General features: G+C 35.4%; 1 protein-coding gene across 1 annotated transcript in view; it reads left to right on the top strand.

The window, feature by feature from the left end:
* LOC117400779 (RNA polymerase II subunit A C-terminal domain phosphatase-like) overlaps positions 1–22,918 on the top strand; it is a 155,538-nt gene that overhangs the window by 80,688 nt on the left and 51,932 nt on the right. The window contains exon 13 of the mRNA XM_034001111.3: positions 21,673–21,860. Coding sequence (XP_033857002.3) covers positions 21,673–21,860 — 188 coding nt within the window. The remainder of the gene's footprint in view (positions 1–21,672; positions 21,861–22,918) is intronic.

The following is a 22,918-nucleotide window of genomic DNA, read 5'->3' as shown; positions in this document are numbered from 1 at the left end:
GTCACACATGTACTTGCTTGAACCAAAGTCATTGTATTTATCTTGCTCTTAATTGTATTATTACTTGTACTGTGATTCTTGAAATGTATTTGTTTACGACTGTAAATCGCCCTGGATAAGGGCGTCTGCTAAGAAATAAATAATAATAATAATACTTAGAGGCAATTGCCAAACCCCTTCCTTTTTATATGGCCAATGGACTACTGATGATAAATTACTCAAATTTAATGCATAAAAAATATGCGTTTGGTGACATTTGTCACGTGACTGGTTATACGTCTAGCAGATTATTAAACGTTTAACCACTTCTTTAGAGTTTATACGTTTAAACGTTTAAAAGTCCCATCCCTAAGCTATACGTATAAATAAAGATCCTACACACATTTAAAAATTGTCTCAAATAAACCGCAGAAACCGCATCATATAAAAGTGTATTACACAGACTTTTATAGAACAAATTTACAGGTAAAAATAATATGCACAGAACAAAATTAGAGAGAGTTGAACAGAACTAACTAGCAGTTATCATTTGGAGTCTGAGGTCTGCCCCTCTCCTGGACTCAGTCACTGGAAGGCAAGGCAGATGGGCCCGAATTCATCCTGCTATGGAGACTTCAGCCGTCGATCAGGGTATTGTGAACAATATTCATTAATTGTTTTCCTCTTGCACCCCATTTTAATGTCAAACTAGCTACCCACCCCCACCAGGGGGAGTGTACCCCACACTTTGTGCACCACTGTCCTAGACTGCTGAAATTAGAACACAGTATTTTTTGGTTACACAAATACAAAATGTCAGTACTTGTAAGCACTTATATAATGACCTTTAAAAATCTCTCCAGGCTTTTGACAGCATATTTTTTGTTCTTATTGCATGTCTTTGTGTCCACTCAGCAAAATAAACATTTATGTTTTTTTTGTTTTCTAAACCTGGTCTTTTTATTTCATTTGACAGCTTTGTGACTTCAGTTATTGCATTTACAGTTTTTTTTTTTGTTTTTTTTTTTGTTTTTTTAGGGGTTTTTTGGCAGCTGGATGGTTCTTAGCTGCCAAAAAGATTAGATCAGTGATAAACATTTTGCACATACAAAATTTTTAAAAGGATTTATTTAGCAAAATAATTATCAGAACTTGTCATCTTGTTTTGTTACTTAAAATATTTAACATTATTAAACATTTCATTTGTGGCTGGACTTTCAGATGTAATCTTGAACATATCTGCCAGGTTCTTCAGATGACAGAGTAATGGGAGAATACTATCTAGATATTGTATTTTTTGTTATTTTTTGGTACATTTTTCACAGCTTTCATAAAGATTATACAGCAGTGTTGTTGGTTACAGAAGTCTGTTGGTAATTTCATAAGGAACTTCACCTTTTAATGTCTTAGTTTCCCATTAAAACACTTTTCTAATGAATAGAGTTCACCTTGACAGATTACTATAAGTGCTGTGGTAGGTTTGACTGCTCGAAAGAGGAAAAGTGGTTACATCTGACAATTAGTTATGGTTTGCAAGCCACCTACACACTGCTTTGTGTTTGAAAGCAGCCTGCTCTCCTTGTTAGGATTAGTGCTGAATGCTGAGGACTCATGAAGTCATGTTATCTGCTTTATTACAGAAGTTGCTCAGGCATTTTACAGTAAAGAACACATCAGAACTACAAAGCCAGATATTGCAGCTACTGAATAGCCCTGCCGTCAGAGAAAAAAAAAGGTTGCCTTTTTTTTTTTTAAAAAAGCATTTCCCTTTGTGAATAAATCTTAAAACGAAAAGCCGAGGGGTAAAAATGTGTTTGGTAACCAGTAAAGTAAGTCTGCATGGAGAAGGCACTGCAGTTAAAATTAGACCCAATAGATTTCTGTACAGGGTTTTTAGAAAGTAAGTTTACCACATCAACACACCATATCTCATATGGTAAACTTACTTTCTAATCAACCTGTACTGTGCCTATAGTAAGTATTCACCCCTCGTTGTGTTTACACAGCGTGGTATTCCTGACCGTGCGGGTGTAGAGGGGTGACGTCAATCCCTGGTAACAGCCACAGCATCTCAGACTCCCTTGCCAAGGGTGCCGACTTTTTTAGCGAAGCGGGTTTGAGTGCTGTTGTTTTCATGTGTTGTGGGCAGGGCAGACGGAGTGGTACAGTGTGTGTAGAGTAAGTCAGGGCTGCGGCCGTTCAAATCCCAGCAGCAAATCAGTTAGGGAGTCTGATTATTATTCCATTTGAAAAGGGGTTCATCAACAAATAATTGAGAACCTCTGCTCTAGATAGTCTTCAATAGCTCAGCCAATCCGATGTAAGTACCATGATCTACATTCACAGTATGTGGTTCTGAAGATACAGTGTATATAGCCTTCATTAGCCAACCAGTCATAGACCAGAACTAATGCAGAAGTTGGTCACTATGAACTGGTCCTGAGCCCTCAAGAATGTTTTCTAAGGAATATCCATTAGGGATGTAAATGTCGTTTTGATTATACTCTTGTTACTGTGGTAGCTTAAACATTTAAATAACAAAAAGTGACACAGGCACATACATCTATTCCGTACACAATCAGTGTGTTGCTTGTGTTATTGTACTTAACAAGAATCATTTATCCAGTGCAGACGGCACTAAGAACAGTAAACGACTGCAGTGCAACCAAAGCTCCAGAACAAAAATCAATTTGAAGATCACAAATCCAGGAATATTCAAAACATTCTCATTTCAAGTTGAAAAAAAATCCACTTGTGTCTAGTGGATGTGTCTATCTTTTATTTCTAAAAACTAGTAACCCATTTTGGCCTACGGCCTTGTGCCTTACTACGCCCCTGGGAGTGTGGTTAATCTAGCACAACCAACACCCCACCGTGTCTTATTGCTTACGTACAGTAAATCTAAATTTTGCATAATTAATTAGTTTTTTTTAGGTTTATTAGGCTGCTTATTATTTTGTTTAGCGTTTATTAAGAATACATTTATGTACTGTAGCTAGTTCATCATCACTTCACATTTTGAAAAAAAAAAGTTGGGGTTTGGGAATTTATATTTTAGGTTAAAACTAATGATTGAGGTTACGTTTGTACATACTCAAGTGAATAAGTGGCATTTAAAATATCCAATTACCTGCAATGTAAGGTTGTTACTTTAATCTGTGGTGCTGCAGTCATGTGTGATTCATGCTTCTTGAGAAACTGATACATTATAAAGCAGTATAAAAGCAATTGAGTGGAGAAAATAGCTCTTTAGTAAAATACTGGCATTTCTGCGGCACTCTGTTGATTCTGTCATATCTGTTTTTTTGCTGAAGGGTAACATTATTAACTCTAATTACAAAGCATACAAGAAGAAATTAGAAGCCATGGTAGAAGATCAATTGAAAGTCTTTGTAACAGCAATATGGATCGAGCAAGGTTCAGCATAAGAGAATCCATTGTAAGGCTGGGGGGAATTAAATCTGCCCTTATAACCAGAACAAATGAACACTGAGCTTGGACTTCAGCTAGTTGCAATTCTGAAGATGCAGGCTTATTCATGGATCAAAAGCCTTAGGTAACAGTGAACAACTTTCCTAGTACCTGCACAATACCTCAGGGGCAGAGAAATCCAATTTTCCTCCACCTACATTGTTGATGTGTGTTACTAAATGAATTGTATTTGTATTTATTTTTTCTGATCATGTCTGAAATCCTTCTCTTGACTTAAATGGTTAATGCCATTTTGTACTAAACAGGTTTGGGAGGTATTTCACATTTTAAATACATTTAATTATAGAGTTTGTTCAGAGCTCTTGCTGTTATTATTTGTTGTGACAATGTAATGGAAGTGTGTAGAAGAACCTTTATCCCTTAACTAAAGTTGAATGTAAATAAATATTCTAGGTTATTTGCTACTACTTAGTTAAATCAGTAAGAAGCAAAGCTTTAAAACCCAATGGTCATTTACATAACAACATTCTCACAAGTACCTTATTAAATGTACCCTATTATTCTTTTTGTATTACATACTTCATTTCACTTTGTGGAAAAATATAAATCCAGCCACAGCACTTAAGTTTGATCATACCAATTGATTTCTTCAAGTCGGAAAGACAAAGGTCCAGTTTATTAAGGTCATTACACCAAAATATATTTTGCACCATTGTAAGGCTTATGAATAAAGGTAAACATGGAATTAATATTGCTAAACTATAAGGATGAGACCAGACCATGTTTCAGATTTTTACAATGTTTACCATTTGTTAGTTCAAAATACCCACATTACATTCTACATTGAACGTTACTGTTTAGATACAATATATGCCACTAGTATTAACAGAGATAGGCAATTTACCTTAACCCCTGGAGAGACAGCCTCAGACTGATACATCAATGGTCCATGTTGATCCTGGAGGTACTGGTAGCATCTCTATCTGTATACCTGTATGCCAGGATTTATACTATGACAGGCTGATAACATACTGAACTCAAGTTTGTTTTTGTTATCTTACTAATTATCAATAGAAATTCGTTATTTAGCTGTTACTCCTTTTGGCTGTGCATATTTTATGTTTTATGTGGTTTGTTATTGTTGCACAGGATATGGTTTGGGTTGTGTAGCACGTGTGATTTGAAATGTATATTTGTAGTTGGGCACAGGTGTTTCACAATTAGTTCACGTGCAGAATGTGCCTGGATTCAAGTGAATGATTAATTAGCAATCGAGTCCCGGCACAGCTGTGGATCACAGCAGTCACAAATCACTCACTCACTGGTGTGTTCATTTGCGGAACGAGAGTCGGGAGGTAAAGGAAGAGAAAGCTTAAAAATAACGATACACGCACGATACTTGTTTGTTTTGCTCCGTGTCTGTTTGTCTGTCTGCTTCGGCCATCGTGCTGTTTTGTTTTATAAAGTGTTTTGTTTGTCTGAAACTGTTGTTTTGTTATTAAATGTGCAACAGCGCTTCCATACCCCAGTCCTGTGTGTCTGTCTTCCAGCTCTGACGTCCCCACGCAAGGCATCTGGGTCACACGCCTGTTAAGTGCAACCAACCACTAACTACACTATTTTACAAGGTTGCAGTGGTTAATTGTTTGTCATATTTTTTTCCCATACATTTCTGCACGTGCCTGAAAATACATGATTCTAAACCTTAAGTTACCTTAACGTATGCCAAAGTCACCTCCACCAAACATTTAACATTACCCTACACCATTTTAATTAAAGGAAAATCAACTGACAATCTTAAAAACAGAAACAATCAACTCAGGCACACTTCTGGGTCATTAAATCAACCGTTTGAGTTGCACTTGACTCGTTTTGTAAGGAGCTTGTGAGACCTGGGATTTATTTTTCTAATAAACAGTAAGAAAATACTTTCCAAACAATAGTTAAAATTGTATTAAAGTGTTGCAGGCAACTGCCCTCTTCACTCACAGTGCAAAGAAACAAGGAAAATCCTATTTTTCAGAATAACGAACACAAATCTCAGTGGAGTTAGAAATATATACCTTGCTCTCCTATTTGTTTGTGTATTCATTTCACTGCTTGTTGTTAGTAAGGTTCTTAACTTGTTGCCTAAATGTTATTATCCTGCAGGCAGCACTTGTTTTACTCGTCCAGGTGTCGTGGCCTGATAAGAACGGAAATCATTTAATAACTGTTGCAAGAAAATACCATTACACAGTATCGGCTCTATGCAGAAAGTAAATCCTAATTCAGTCCCGGGGATGTCAAACAATTATGAAGCATCAGATCATGCATTTTGGAGTAGGTATTTTCTGTGTTATGATGTATGCTTGGAAATCCAAAAGCAGTTTGTTTCTTAAAGGGCAGGCTGGATTTGTATGTGCCAGGTTATGTATGTAGTCTATTTATGTATTTATTTTCCGGAGCTTTGTATGTCCAGAGCCCTAACCACTACTCCACACTGCTACCCTAATTAAAATGACATATTTAACAAGTGTCTCATGACGTCATCCAGTTATTAACATTGGTTCTGCCCTAAATTAGGAAGGTGCTTTCATTTTCCTACTACTGGTACATTCAGTTGTCAGTCATGATGAATTTAGCATTACACAAAGTCCATCCATATGAATTTTCCATTTGATTTCCATAAATCCCACATTCTCAGGTGTAAACTGTGTTGGCTGTGTAAAGTTAATGATTGACAGTCCTCCAAAAACCTTAGTAAACAGTCAGTATCTACTTTTAATCTTTGCCTTGCTTTTCTGTAGTGGGGAGTGGTTAAAGACTTATACTGGGACACCCTTGTCAATGCTGTCCAAACAGGCTTTGCAGGTATTTTACTGCAGGCAGTTGTTGTTTCGCCATTCCGGTATACAGAATACAGAGGTTGGAGTTTAAATAAAAACAACAGCAGTGCAAATGTACAGAGAATGCCAAGAAAAACTGTTTGGAAAGTCATAAATAGACAATGTGTCATCACATCACTTAATTATGACTTTTTGGCATAACATTGCTTATTTATCACTTTTTTCATATGGACTGAGATACACATATATGTCTGTCATAATTAAATGTGTGTGTAGAGAGAGAGAATGAGAATGAATCTATCTATCTATCTAACTAATGATCCTCAGCTATATTGCTTGGCATATTTAAGGTATCATCATAAAGTCTGAGAAAGGTGGAATTTCTTTAATGAGGCCATTATAAAAATGACCATTACGGTTGCACCAGTAATTTCTTTTCCCTGTTGAGCAGTGATTTTGTTTTTTAAAAATGTCCAATGGAAAATCTCTGGTGGAAGAAACTACTGGTACACACTACACCAGACTTGCTCAGAGACAATCCCCAGAAGTAAAATATGCAGATCACTTTATTAAACATGCCAAATTTCCATGAATGCAGAAACAGTAGTAAAAAATCTAATATTATGCTAATTCAGAAGGATATAATGTATTTAAGTCCTGTGAAACCAAATGGTAAATTAAATATGTATTACCATCATCATAGAAAATCTCTACAGTGTGAATTTCTAAATTGTGCTTCGATTTCAGTTTATAAAAGGGTCTGAGTCACCAATACATTTTAAACAAGGATTCTTTAAGCCATTATCTGCAGCAATAAGAGTCTACTACCAGAAGAGTATACAGTGCAGGGACTTGACTAATAATGCTGGAACTACAGTAGCACCATTGGCATGAACAAATCATTTATGCTGTGTGCACTCCATGATAACTAATGGCTCTGGTTATATGCAGGGACAAGTAGAAGCTACTATACTGTAGATCCCTAAATCATGTTGATTTTACATCCATACCCATGGTTGGATGTTGACAAGATGTATTTCTGATCCGGGACTGTAACTCCTATAGAATGTGTAATTTATTAGTGTTTTATAATAACAAAAACAAAACAAAAAAAAAGTTAATTAGCTGACCAGTAAAACACGGCGGGAGCGCTGGCTTCATAATACATATTTTACTTATTAAGTGTATATGCGCTGTAATAAAATGCGAAGGAGTTTAAGGTTAGGACAGTATTTTGTGATCTATTTCACTTGAAGGAAGGGTCATTTACAACACAACTTAATAAAGAAAAGAGGAAATCCAGTCCGATGTACACATGCAACCTTACATAATTCCATCGAGGGATTCAATGTATTATTTTAGGACTGAAATGAAATCTTTAGTCTGCATGTAGTGACATCAAATCTTACTAAATAGTGACAACATTACTTCACCACTGTATAGGGCTACTGATTTTCCATTCTGGGGAATAGCAAATTCCTTTTTTCAAAAATTTACCACTTCGGTTTTTTCAGTTTTTTCCCCACTTTTGAACAATTTAGTGACAATTTAAATGTGGCATTTGAACATAAATATAATGTTGGTAGTTAAAATAAGTACATTAATAAATATTACCAGAGTTGTTTTTCATTTAAGCACCTGAAGACACTTTCCGTAATGTTTTTGAAGCTGACACCCTGGGATCCTTCAAGAAGCTGCTTGATGAGATTCTAGGATCAATAAGCTACTAACAACCAAACGAGCAAGATGGGCCGAATGGCCTCCTCTCGTTTGTAAACTTTCTTATGTTCTTATGTTTATAAACATCACTTGGCTCATTGCTGGCATTAAAATAAGCAGGACAACTTAATTTATATTACAACAGTTCAGAAAACAAACGTCTAGCACTGTTGATAGATAATTATATTTACAGTCTTCCACTAACACAGTAGTTCAGTCTACAAATAAAGGAGTTTTGAAAAGACTTGTTTAGCTTTTTGCTGGCATTGCAATAAAAATAAAAATATGAAACAGTTTAGTAACAGTCCAGCAATGTCATGTGAGAGTAATCCTATGTATAGTACTTCACAAATGAAGTTTAGCCTTTTCCTGGCATTACAATAACCAGTATAACATATGAAATACATTGATTAAAAAAAAGGTGTGTTGACTGACTCGTTGCTACACAGGTTCACAGCTGTGTGTCACCCGATTTGTAATTTAAATAGCACCCTTTTTAATGTAAACGCATAATGAATCCTCCGAATTGTTTCTTTGTTAATTTTGCCTTTTTTTCAAAATGTAACAAGAGCTGTGTCTCCTGACAGAATGTCTTTATGAAAGAAATGGTGTGCAGTGTAATGATTACACAGTTTACATAGTAAAACGAACAATTTCCTTGAAGGAATGTATAGCTGGAAAAATAGCCTTGAGTGTGTTTCTTGATAAAGTAATTTAATTAAGAAACGGTCATGGTTTAACATTGCTAATTATAGCTGTATTAAGTGCAGGTAGAGTGGAAAGAAATAAACTAAACAATAATTAAATTCGCAATTAATTTAGCTTGCTGACTTAGGGAAAGCCCTGCCTTGAGCGCATACCTTAGGTCTATGTTTTTCAACATAGAAGACTGCAGTGCTTTGCCATTTTTCGTTGCCGTCTTTTTTGCTTTCTTGTTCTCTACGTGTTTACGACTAGCAATATGATCTTTTAAGGGTATTCACTGGTACATCTAGTATCCCACTATCCTTGTATAGATAATCAGAAAATGTTTTAGCTCTGTCTTTTGCCAAAACTTTAGGTTTTGTTTTTTCTTCGTTGGTGCAGCTGCCATGTTAAGTTTCAGCAGAGACATGTGATTGAAGTCGCATGATGAATTCACTCAACTTGGCTGGGTGTAGTGCAAAAAAAAAAAAAATGGAGTTGCGAGGAGAAAAAGATAACTGCAAAATTCCATTCCCCAAATGCCTAATTCTGTTCCTAATGCCTAATTCCGTGATTCCACGATCGCAGAAAATTAGTAGCCCTAGTATAATAATAATGATTGCCTTCATTAAGTATTTAGCAGATTATTACAATACAAAAAACGAGAAACCTCCAGTATGGGTGTTTTAAAAGCACAATTATTTTCTATATTTTTCCATTTTCACCTGGTTTCTTCCCTCAGTGGTTGTCTTCTGTCACACTCACTCTCATTATTGATTATTTTTGTGTTACCTATTTGCAGTAGAACTATCTATTATTAACTGTGTGCATGAAGTGAGATTCTCGTTTGTCGAAAATATCCATAAAATGACGGGATGGTGAAAGTGTGCAATGCTTTTTGCTTGTTCTTACTGTGTTTTTAAAACAACCATTAGTAAACTATCAGTATACTGTAAAATAAATGTTGATGTAATACATTGTATAATCATTTTGTGTGAATGGGTTGCTATTGGGTGGTGGTAACTTTATTTTCTGAATCTGCTCGTGCAGGTTAAAGTAACAACTGTATAAGCACAACTTCAGCAAAATCAGTTGGACTGACCGGTCTCTGTGATGAATGCCCATCTGTCCCAGAGTCCTCAATTAAGGCTTGAAAGTTTGCCAAGTTAATCCAAAAATGCTCTCTGCTAGGCCACTGAATATTGCTTTATCTTTGGTTGCCAAATAATGGTAGGTGGCCAAGACAAATCAGATGTTTCCCTTTTCACCCCTTCAACTGTTCAATATACAGTGCTATCTATTTTCATGTTATAAGTTGATATGGCAAGCATTTTCAACACAGAGAGAGGGCCTTTCCATTTTCATGTTATAAGTTGATATGGCTAGCATTTTCAACACAGAGAGAGGGCCTTGCTCAGGTCCCAAAACTCTAATACGAGCAGACCATTTGGTCGCTATATATTTTTTTCTTGAAATGTTATTTATTTTTCTCCAGATCAAGGTAGCTCACAGCTACCATTGTAAATAATAAAACAAGGCCCACATCTGCTCTTAACCATGAATCTGTATTTATCAAAAAGTATCATGTCTCATCTCTTTTGTGTTGTAGAAACAGTGGTTGTTTTACCAGTCTTAAAAAAAAAAAAAAAAGATAAAAAAAACCAGCTGCAAGAACAGCAGCAACTACTACTATTACCACTACTACTGTACTACTAGCACTAATATGTATATGCTTATAATGGTATTCCAATAAGAGCAATTTTTATATAAAACAGTTCTGGTCTGGTAAAAGATGTGCAGATTTGTAAATATGTATTTAATTCATTTGCATATAGATTCAGTGAGCAGATGGATATATATCAATTTAGGAACTTAAATTCTACAACAAGCTACACTATTTAAAAAGTCAAATTAAGCTAATTATTAGGGTTAATAGGGTTCAATTAAGTAATTGAGAGCTTGGTTGCAGTGGTGCCCCAGGACCAGGATTGAGAATCACTGCTGTAGACACTTGCTTAGGGGTATGCATTAACTACAACCTTACATTTTAACTGTAACGTTACTTTGAACTACTGTGCAAAAACTTGGTCTTACACTAAAAACAAGTTATTCTTATTTGCTTTATTGACCACAAACCATATGACTGCGAAGCAAATAAACACAGAAATATATATATATATATATATATATATATAATATTTAAACGCTGCAGGTGGAATATACTTAACAAAAGACCTGCATGCACATACTATCTATTTATAATATATATATATATATATATATATATATATTTTTTTTTTTAAACAGCATCAATATTGCACTAATGCAAATAAAGAAATTTATTTTTTATTGATTGCCTTGCTATAGCAATTATAAATAATCTCGACTTTCTCCAAATACGGAATATTATATTTATTATATAGATTTACCTTCCAAAACTTCGGTTGGCTGATAGGTCAATTGGTAGGTTAGGTTGAGGGGGACTAAGACTTCCCAGAGAAATCCGAAGGATCAAGAATCCAGTATCTTATTCACTAGTCAGAAACAGGAATTGCAAGTGCGTGGATAAAAACCCAAACGTATTGGTCACTTGTTTCTGGCAGTTCCCAGAGCTTATCTTTAGCTACCCCATGGAACATATTCACAATTGACCATTGAGATGCCAGGAACCAACAAAGTACATGAAGTTTGATAACATGCAAACTCAAGCTGTGCAGCAAAATTGCTATGTGTATTCGTTATGCATTACATTTAAAACTCATACATAATTAATATTTTATCCACAGATAAAATTGAATTACATTTTTACATGCTACTGATTTCCTTTTTTTGTGAAGGCGGATAGGAAATGTGCGATCTTGATTCCTTTGGACCCTTCCATTAAACTTGCCCAGAAGCAGTGTCAGTGTCTGATTGATTGATGACACTTTAAGGTGGTTCCTGTGTTGAGCATTGGGTCTTAAGGGTTTAGCTAAATTATACAGTGACAAAGTGCAGGAAATGAAAAATCTCAAGTGTGATAAGCTGCAGTCTGCTGTGAATAAGAGACCCCAATTATGATTGTTAACTCACAGCCTCTTGGAAAGTACTCTTCAAGTATGAAATGTAGCCATTACCGAATGGGTATGTACCTCCTAAAGAACTGAATCCTGAAAATTGTATACCAAAGCTGCTCACGAGTCTGTGACGAAGTCGTGGCCCTGCCCCTGAGGGCACAAAAGGACTGCACTTGCAAATCTTTTTTTTGTATTAATAGTATTTCGTCTTGCAATGAGTATTCGTATTTTGCTATTTTTCCAGTGTTCTTATTTATCAGTGTACACTTTATAAAAACACATTAGTCACTTTTGCTTTGATTTTGTGATAAAACTGGTAATTGTATTGATTTTATTGTTAATCTTTAAACAGTTTGAAGCATTTTTAGTGTGTTGTGTGCCAAAAGTATGAACTTATTTTTCGTATGAACACAGTATTTCATGCGGTTGTTTTGCAATGAAGATTCGTTGCTGGTTAATTTTTCATCGATTGTCCGTGCTTACCAATGTACACGTTTGAACAATACATAAATGTGTTAATAAAGCATGACGCTTATTGCTTTTATTAATTTGAAAACCATGTTTGTTCCTTTATTGTGCTGCAAGCCTACCTTATGCACGCAATATTTACATGTGTTCCGATATTTACAGGGCTGTCTAGTGGATTTTACTGTTTTTATTATTATTATTACAATACAAACTGTTATTACCCACTAACACAACCTTTAATGACGTTGCTGGAATGTTATACTTTACTTATGTCGTTTCTATAAGGTTGTGTGCAGGCAGATTTTTCATGATTGCATCTGAAGTATTTGCAGATGTTAGTGATCTTACATATAAACGCAGTCTCAAATAGTCGCCGTACTCCAACAGACACCGGGGCTACTGGCAAATATTGTAAATAAACGCTGGGGTGTTTTTTTTTTTTTGTTTGTTTTTTTTAAGTTTTACGGTATACATTTTCCAGCACTTTAATTAAACTGCTGCCTTGGACCTAACTGTCTTAGGTTATCTTATGCTATGCTGGTGGCATGACCCTTAGATAAAGGGGCATTCACAACAGAAGATAGGAGGCACTTTTTTTACACAGAAATGTGAGGGTCCGGAACCAACTCTCCAGTAATGTTGTTGAAGCTGACACCCTGGGATCCTTCATGAAGCTGCTTGATGAGATTCTGGGATCAATAAGCTACTAACAACCAAACGAGCAAGATGGGCTGAATGGCCTCCTCTCGTTTGTAAACTTTCTTATGTTCTTATGACTGTTAGTTTTTTTTTTTCTGTGGCTACCTATAGAGTCTGAACAAGCAGCCACTCTGCTGCAGGACAGAATTCCTTTTTTGTAGCTCTCAACACATACCCGAGTTGTGCAGTTGCCACATGGAGCCGGTGCCAACATGAATATGCAATACATTAATTTAAACATTTAAACATTTCAGCATGGCTGAGGGTGTCTTCTCATTGAGGTGCTTTATGGTTTTAGCTCATTTTTCTTTGTTGACTTTTACTTACAGAGAGGGGTAATTGTTGTTTTATTTGATTTTGTATGCACTACAGTTACAGTATCGGGGGTTAGCAGTGGTGATGGCCGATTGCTTAGATGTAAATAAAGCTTACAATAGGTATGCAGACTGATTGTTTAATTGTGTGAAGGATGCTCATTACGTGAAGGTCATGCCATTTATAGTGTTGAGTTCTACTTCAACAGTATATAATAAAGAAGTCTTCAAAAGTTCATGCAGCAAAAAAAAAAAATAGTTTGTTTATTTTTTGTTGTACCTTTGATCAAATTGACATTTATCTATGGCTTCCTGAGATTAGTAATGCATTGTCATCCTATCCATTCTAAAAGAACCATTCCTAAAGGACTGATATAAGGATAAAAATAATCTGTTCTGATGAAAGTGATTATAAAAAAAAAAACAAAGGAATTTAAAATAAATCTTAGAGGATGTAAAGAGTAGATTATTGAGAGAGAAATACAAAAAGCTGACAAACTAGAAATGAAAGACTCGAGTACAATAAGAGAAAATAAGTTTGAGAGTTCCATTAATAAATACATATTCAAAAATACTTTTGGAAGCATTTAAATATACAGTATGTCATAATTCAGAAAAAACAGTCAACATAAACAGATCATAGACACATTAAAGGACATTAAAACCTGTAAAAGCACATGTAAAGTATGCAAATATATTTGTAAAGATAAAAATTGCAAATAGAGAAAATCAATATTCAGTTAAGAAATCCTTCATGCAAAATTAGCAACTTTATGATATATTTTGCCAAAAATTAAATATGTAGAAGAGATAAATAGTGTTATGTAAGACTACAGACTATCAAGCACAAGAAATACAAAAGTGAACCAATAGTTCAGCATTTTACAAAACATAAACAATATGAATGACTTAAAATATGTAGTTTTAGAATAAATAAAATATAGAAGATTAAAGGAAAATAAATGGATAAATAACACAATACCATGATGCCTGAAGGTTTAAATAGAAAGGAATAGTAGATTGTTACATTAACTGTAGTAAATGACATCACAAGCGCATTGATAGATTTAAATATTAATAAATTAGTGTAGTTACCATGGCATCAGAAGCCTATAAGTACCTTCACTGTTTGATGTTTGATTTTAATAACCTTGGTAAACAAATGACCCTATACTAATAATGTAAATATTGTCTGGTTTACATCTACTAGTGTTTAGATCAATTGAATAGCCCCCATTGAGTTGTGTTGTGTCCCACACAGTTTAACAGTCACTGGCTGCCAGGTGAATATAGGGAAATTGAAAGCACTTTGAAGCTGTTGTTGGCACCAATAACATCCAGAAATAGACTGTCAAGGTTAATGAACCAACCAATGTCTATTTTCCAGCAGATCACCTTAGAAGCGATCTGCAAGATTCACTAAATTTTAAGGGAGATTGTGTTGAAATGGTAAGAAAGCGGTATTATTTATTTTCAACATAGAACTTTTGCACTCCCTTAATCGTTTATCAGGAGTCACATGAGTCTCTTAGCGGGGACAACAAAAACAATGTTATCACCTCTTCAACTTGGTGTTACTGCTTTCAATATTATACAGGTAATGCACGGTATTCACATGATTGCAGTTGCACACAAAATACATCACAGTGTTGTAGAATAATTATCAGTTTTATGAAAGGGATGTTTGTTTTAGTATATCAACACTAGGGCCAGACTTGGTTTTGATGCTGGGGAAAAAAAATACTTGATTCAGAAGTTCAATTAGAATATTGTCAAAAAACAAAACAAAAAAAAAACAGTTCCATAACTAGATTGACAGCAGGAATATCTTTACATAAGGATGGCATTCACAGTAAACAGTAAAATCTCAGGAAAAGGACAATCCTTTGCAATCTTTTAGAAAGGTATTTCTAACTGTCTTGTCATCTGGCTGATCTACTGTCTGATAAATTCAGTGTAGAATTGTATAGTTCCTCATTAGGTTTCAAACATCTGTTTGATAACTAACGCTCCAGTTCTACTTTAATGCCCCAAGTCCTCATCCATTAGATAGGCTGCATAAATTGTGAGAGACCTCCCGGAGAGGATAATCTCGGGAGACACCAGACCAACAGAAAAACACTTCTGCAAAAAGGCAGCTTTATAATCCCTGCAGTGCATTAGCTGTGGCAACTTCTGTTAAGACTCAGATACAAAGGTTATCATTAAAACCACACTGTTAATGAAATTCCAGGAGCATAGAAACAGCGGCTACCTAAGCTTTTAATTAAGATGCCACAGATATTCTGGTTTCCTTTCACACGGTCAGTGCATCAGCTAGGGAAAATGACAAAATTGAAAATAATCATTTTTTAAAGGGAAAAAAGCTAGAAATAATCAGATAGGCTTGGCAGTACTATCAGTGCATAATTGATTCATTCAATTATTTAAAGTTGTTGGTGTATAGGATAACATTATGTAAAAAAGAAGGGAAGGTAATAGTGTGTAGGTTTTTTAAGTGAAATATGGTCCAATAAATCATTATGAAAGTTAAACATGCAGTATTTCATCTCTTCTCATATTCCAGTACTGTAGCTGCAGCTATGAATACATTTTGACATCTCCATTTAGGTCTACCTCCCTGTCAAGGAAACTTGCTCTGTAATATTAAATATTCCCACACACACTCCCATATCTACTATAATTTTAATGTAAGCACTTGGGACTCCTCTCCCTATATATGTGTCTTTCAACCTTACTGTTAATTTGACTTTGAAAATACATAATAGACTGCACAAGTTATTTTCTAACTAAAACTGATACATGCCAATTCACAGCATATTGGGACATTAGTCTTGTCTTGTGGTATTTCCACTCTCCATTGCTCCATGGGGTACCATATAGCAAACTATTATGTTTAACCTACAATGTGTTACTGCATTATTAAAACCATTCAACATATTTGGCCAAGATGGCCAAAATTAAATATTCTGAAATTGAACTTCAGTGATAAAGCAGAAAGAATTTCAGTCTCTGAAGGTGAAGTACAACTTCAACAAAGCTGTTGTGCACTGTAAAGAAAGAAAACAGGAGGGAAGCCAGACTGATTCAGCCATATCAAATCAGAAAAACAAACAAAAAACAAGCCATGTCTCCATACTGTGATATTTTAAGTTAAAAAAATGCATGCTGCCTAATTTTGACATTATTAAGGTTAAGTCTGTCAGATTGTATTTACAGACCTCATTGCTGGAAACGAAACAATGACTGGTGGTAGCCAAGACATTTTAGTTCAGGACAGACATACTTTTGTTAGATTTATTTATTTTTTGTTAATTCTACATGTGAATTAATGTGATTTGTTTATTATATTTACTCTCAGTAGTCCTTAATTCTAGAGCAGTGTTTTCCAAACTTTTTGATTGGCGACCCAAATGAACACAGAATTATTCACTATTTGGTATTTTAACTGAAATCCTTCTTAACCAATCAAAAAGCCACATTTAATTTGTTTGTAACTACACTATATAAGCATTCAGGCTTTATAGTTTTACAGCTTGCTAAAATGTTTGCTTTTATCAAATAAATTATTAGTAAAAATGGTATTAAACCAACATATTGTATTGATGAGGCAGACGAACATTGGAGGGGGGTGGGGGTTTCTACGAACATTCTTTCACACGACAGCCAGTCCAGGTTTTTGAGTTAAGGGTCCGCTTTGCGCAGACAACAGGACTGCAGCCGATCACAGACATGCATTTGCAGGAGAGTCCCCATGAGGTTTGATGGACTATGTGGGTGCATTGAGATAATGTGTGGTGAGACGGGAATGCATACCTGTGATTGGGAGAGCGTGCAACACAGAGCGAAATGTAAGCCTGGCAGAGGGATGGGCTGGGTCAAGAGTGAGTTTTGGAGCTGTGGGAGAGAACTTGGTGTTTTTTTTTTTTTAATTACTGAGTCAGACATTCAGAGACTGTTAGCTTTGTGTGTGTTACCTGCCTGTGTATTAAATCCTTTTATTTATGCTGTGCTTTTGAGACCAGACTACTTACCTGGATTGCTTCCTTTACCTCCACGTTACAATATCAATTTAAAATTGTGTTGCAACATAATGAATATATGTTTTACTTTCCAATTCAACATCAAGCATTGCAAACATACCAACAACAGTCAGTTGTGCAGTTTTTTGTTTTTAGTTTTTTTGCAATATATTATAAACAAGGTAGGATACATTCATCTCCTTCTCTGAGACAGTGACTGATTTTTAAGAACATCTTGCTGTTTAGCTAATTGATCAGCTTTCTTCTGGATGCTGTGTCTCAAGATGCTGACGGCTTAAGTCTTTCATGAGCCAGTACTTCACAACAAATGACACATAAGGACGCGGATCATTCTCATCACCAATGTAAGAAAAACTGAAGTTAATATAAGATGGTAAAAGCAAGTTTTTTGTTGTTTGTTTGTTTCTTTGTTTGTTTGAGCTGCAAGTAGTATTAGACATGTTTTTGTTTTGCATCCATTTTAACAACTGTTTTCAAAATCACAAGTAAAATGTCACCTTACGCTTTTTTTTTTTTGGTTCGTATTTAAAGCAGAAGACTGGTGATAAAACAATACATTGTTTACATAATTACTGCTAATGATGTGTGTGAATTATATTTATTTTGAATGTAAGCATAAGTTGTTGTATAGTGGAACAAAACAGTTTTGCACTGAACGTCATATTTTTTAGATTGTTTGGCGACCCATCAGAAACCAAGTCACGAACCCCACTTTGGGAAACGTTGCTCTAGAGTACTTGGATCATTTAGCCTGTTAAAAAGTACTCGCAATATGAAAAATTGTACCTTTATACTTTAATAGGCCTATCAATATTGTACAAAATTTAAAGCTATAAAAAAATTGTGTGAAGCACAGTTATAACAGCATTATTTTTGTTTATTATGACTACATTTCTGCTGAGTTAATTCAGTAAATTAATCCTGTGCAAAATAAGACTTTGTACTAAATGTGACTTATTTTATTATCACAAAAAATGTACTACTGCAGTTTGTAAGCAATTTAAAACTACTACTAGTGACACATTTCTGGGAGTGATTACTACTGACAGAAAAACATTACCTGGAGCACTGGAGGTGTTTCTAGTTTCACAAAAAAAAATGTAGCCACTAGAATCGTGGGGGGAGGTGAAGCGTGCAGCCTGGAACTGGGGACGCCTAAAACAAGTGGAACATATAGGACTACGTTGACACAGAGTAATGATGGCAACCAGTGTTCAGGAGCACTGTGCCAGAGCAGCTCAGACAATACAAAAATGAATGGAAGATCTTTCACCTTGACCTTTGAACTCTAAACAGTACATTCTAAATATCTTCTGGAGGTTATTTTTATTTTTGTATTTTTGTATTTTTTTTTTTATGATTTAAAATCCTCTCAAGTTCATAATGAATTCAAACCCTCCCAAGCCCACTTTTACAAACATGGCAGATGTGGTTGTGATGTGAAATATCACGTGCCAATGTAAGAAAGCGCTGCAACCCCAGGAGAAAATGTACAATGTTGCGAAGCCCAGGAAACTGCACTCGCGAGACATACACTGTTGTGTCTCTGCTTTAGAGCGTGAAAGTGCTTAAGAGAAGGAGGTGTTCACAATGGCTCCACCATTAAGCAGAAATACTCACCAGCTTGGGAAGGTGAGGAGGCTTTCAAAGGTGAATTCTAAGTATTGACAACATCTAGTTGCAGACACCTTAGTCTTTATAAATGTTTTTAAAACTACTATATTTCAAATGAAAATCTTATCAGTCTGCTATATTTGAATTAAACGTATGTTTGAACTATGATTTTTTTTATTACATTCTTTTTTTCAATTTTCACCTTTCATAATCCGGTTGTGCAGAGCCTTTAATGAATACAGGTCTTAGGCTTTACCACATGTTTGTCTGTGGGCCAAATGAGCAGTGCTGAAGATCCCACTTCCTCGATTCTAACTTCTACATGGTTTGCTGAAGATTTTAATGATGTGGTAATCAATCCAGAAAATGGAAATATGGGTAGTTTTATTGGAAAAAATCATATGAGCTATAATTAGCTTGTTTACAACGGCGTCCAACAACAACAAATTGCAATCACAATAAACATGGAATACACATTTAAAACACTACCCAACATCATATACATACACAGGGCTTCTTCAGATAATGAAACAACACATTTTTAAATTGACGATGGGTCTGTTAATGTTTTTTCATGCAAAAGTCAGGAGTCCCCATTGAACTAGAATGAAAGCACTTCAAACACTTCATAACTTGTACGGACCAAAAATACACCATTTTGACCTCCTTATACAATGTCCATAAGCAGCATGCAATGCATGAGTCGCTAGTTTTGTGAAATTGGCATTTTGTTTTTAAATGGGTGAATAAGAAATAACTGATTTAAGTGAGTGCAAGCGTTTTACTATTTGTTGGACTTGCAAATAAAAACCAAACCTCTGATTTATATGCTCCATCAGTAAAGTCAGTGATTTTAAACTGTTTGACTGAAGGTGAGCCATATGCTAAAGCTATTATAGTATCATAATTTACTGGCAGTTATTTCCATGCCACTTAAACTGCTGTTTCTACAGTGTCCCAGGTTGCTGTTTGAGATAGCAGAGCAAGGAACACAACAGTATACCGAGGGAGAGAGGTTTTAATTAAAAGTAAAATGCCACTTTCTTCACAGCCAGTCCACATCGAAAGTAATAGAAAAGTGATTAGTGTCTACATCTCCATACATTTTTTCAAATTTTTTTTCTTTTTTTTTAATAAATAATCCATCAATCTGGAAACATATTTGTGAGGCAAAGAAGAACAATATTCGAGGCAAGCTTACTCCTCTGTTTCTTTCCCTGGGTTAATGAAGTTAAACACATACATGCTGACACCTGTGTAGCACAGTAAGTGTTAGGTAACATGAATGATTTGTTTCCTTAGAGTAATATTAGAGTTTTTTATTTAATGAATTCTGTTGTGCATTTAGCTTCATGCTACCGCAAAACAAGTTTGGTACACAAACAGTACAGTCTTGTTGAAATGTCATTTAGTGGAATGACCTACTCATTGAGGTATATTCATTTGATCCACAGTAAACTCTAGCTGGCAGATATATAAATAAATATATAGGGCTGCAATTAAAATATTAAGTGCCAACTTCAATAATCAACCTCTATTATTTATTATTATTGTTATTATTGTTATTATTATTATTGTAATTATTATTATTATTGTAATTATTTGTATTTATTTTATATTATTTATTTGGCAGATGCCTTTATCCAAGGCAACTTACAGGTGTTACCATGTTAGTTGACCGCATCCAGAGCTGAAAGCGAGGGCGCCAACAAAAGTCAAGGTCAACTAACACACAGTAGAGCCTTCATCAAGAGGGCACTATCGCTATTAGAAAACGATTTCTCTCAGTATTTTCTTTAACACTAGAAGCCCTGCGGTAGTCATTTTGGTGGTTTTTGGTTTTAAAATGTAATTTTCTCCAGTTGTGTAACACATATGGGGCTGTGCGTTCGTGTACCTTTCTGTCCGTATGTGTTAAATATTATCACAAAGCATGAAACGCAGGAGTGCAGAAATAAAGGAGATGTATTACATTATACCTAAAAGCCCCGGGAGCAGTCACATTGACAGCCACACAGAAAACAATTGTATTGTGATTATACAGAACAGTATTCTACTTTTATTATTTTTATTTACCAGTGTGTTTAGCTGTAATTAGATTAGTCTCTACTCTCTGCCTGAGTGAATGACTGACAGTCTATTGTTTTTCAATCAGCCTTTTGAAAGGCTGGCGTTTGCTTGCCAGCTGTGCTGCTTTGGTCAGTCAATTAGCATCGGGACTAGTGAAAATAAACACCAGAGACCGTGGAGTTTTACAACGCAACAAAATATGGAGTTGATGTTTTGGATCAGATGGCGCTGAAGTATTCCGTGAAAGCTGGCTCCCGACGGTTGCCTGTTCAGGTGTTTTACAATGTATTGGACCTAGCAGCCATCAACTCCTGGGTACTTTACAAAGAATGCACGGAGAAGAATTTACCAAGGAGAGAATATATTTTACAGTTAGCACAGCAACTTCGCAAGGAGCATTTAGAACAGAGGGAGACTGCCAAGCGTGTACCCACAGTTGAAGCTGGCAACCCAGCTACTGCATAGTAGGAGAGATAGATCAAGAGATCTACAAGTGCAGTCTAAACAGGTGGGTCTTGAGGCGGCGGAAGGCAGTCAGAGACAGAGCGGTTCTGAAGTTCTCTGGTAGCTGGTTCCACCTATATATGTATAAAACAATATAAATGATCCTGGCCACGGTGTTTTAAAGGTTGAATTAGCTCAGGAGGGAAAGTAAATGTGCAGCATACAGCTTATCAATGATTATGCCAATTATTTTTGTATGTTCTTTTGTAATGGCTTGACATGTTTGCTGACTGCACCATAAATGTGTTTTAACCTTTGCTAGGTGGATGACATGTTAGGGGAAGAGAGTGATAATGAAAGTGAAGGCGGGAAGGAAGAAAAGGTGGAAGAGGAGGAAGCAGGAAAGAATCCTCCAGAGGGACAAAATCCTAAAACCCTTGGAACGACAGTAGAGGAGAAGCCTAAAACGTCATCGAGCGAGGAGGGGAACTTGACAGGCAGTACCCCCAGGTAAGTTACTGCTTCTTCCCAGGTCATACATAGTTCAGTATCTGCTAGATAAATCGTCCTGAAAGCCCTACAGCAAAAAATGTGCTGTGCTCCATAGGATATGCACTTCACCAAATTTAAAATATAGCAGAATGTTAATTTCCAAAAAGTCAAATTTTATATCGACAATATAAAAATACCATGTTTAATACAGAATATATTATTGAGAAGTTGAGATACTGATGTTGAAAGTTCCGCCCCTACATTTGATGGTGTTTTTCTTGGTCAGTAGTCTCAAACCTGTTTTTTTTTTTTTCTAAATCACCTACAGACACAGACCATATTTACTTTGGAGTCATTTAAAACCTTAGGCTTTTGGATTCCCAGAATTTCACAAATGAACAATACTGAATATCATGCTTTTTCATTAAATATCTTGTTTTATGCAACAAATCTTTACATTTTCTACAAATAAGATAACAATAATAATACTGTAGGGACTCAGATTTATTTAAGGGTACCATACTGTGATCTATTACTTTTTAAAAGGCAATTCGGAATATGCGGTACAGAGCTCGTCCCTTTTTGACAGGTGAGCTGGGTGTAGAGAAACACATTCTTCATACCCGGTGTTTTGAAAAGTCTTTGAAATTTCGCTATTAAAATATTGTCATTCTGGTCAAAATTTGGATCAAAGTTTACTTTCATGAGTGGTAAAAATTATTGTAGTATAAATACAATCTCCTAAAAGCAAATCATAGTATGAAATATGTCCAAAATTAGAAGGTATTGTTTGTTTGTTTTTTGTTAGTTTGTTTGTTTGTTTTTAGTACACACATTTCCTACAATAGTCACAGGTGCTCTGAGAACTGCTGGCAGCATTACAGTACTTTTACACTTCAGTAGGCCTGTTGAGCACCAGACTAGAAGCGTTAATGAGGAGGAAAGACTTATTCCTGGAATAGCATTCTCAGGGAGCAAACGTGTTTACAAAAAAGGGGGACAAAAATATTTTTTTGGCAGTCCCTGGTTTAACTTAGAACACTAAGGACTTTTATACAGGTCAAGGAAAGGTTACA

The sequence above is a fragment of the Acipenser ruthenus genome, chromosome 4 (genome assembly GCF_902713425.1).
Source record: "Acipenser ruthenus chromosome 4, fAciRut3.2 maternal haplotype, whole genome shotgun sequence".
NCBI classification, from domain to species: Eukaryota; Metazoa; Chordata; class Actinopteri; order Acipenseriformes; family Acipenseridae; genus Acipenser; species Acipenser ruthenus.
The sequence above is the reverse complement of the archived record's forward strand: the minus strand, read 5'-3'. Positions and strand labels throughout refer to the sequence as shown.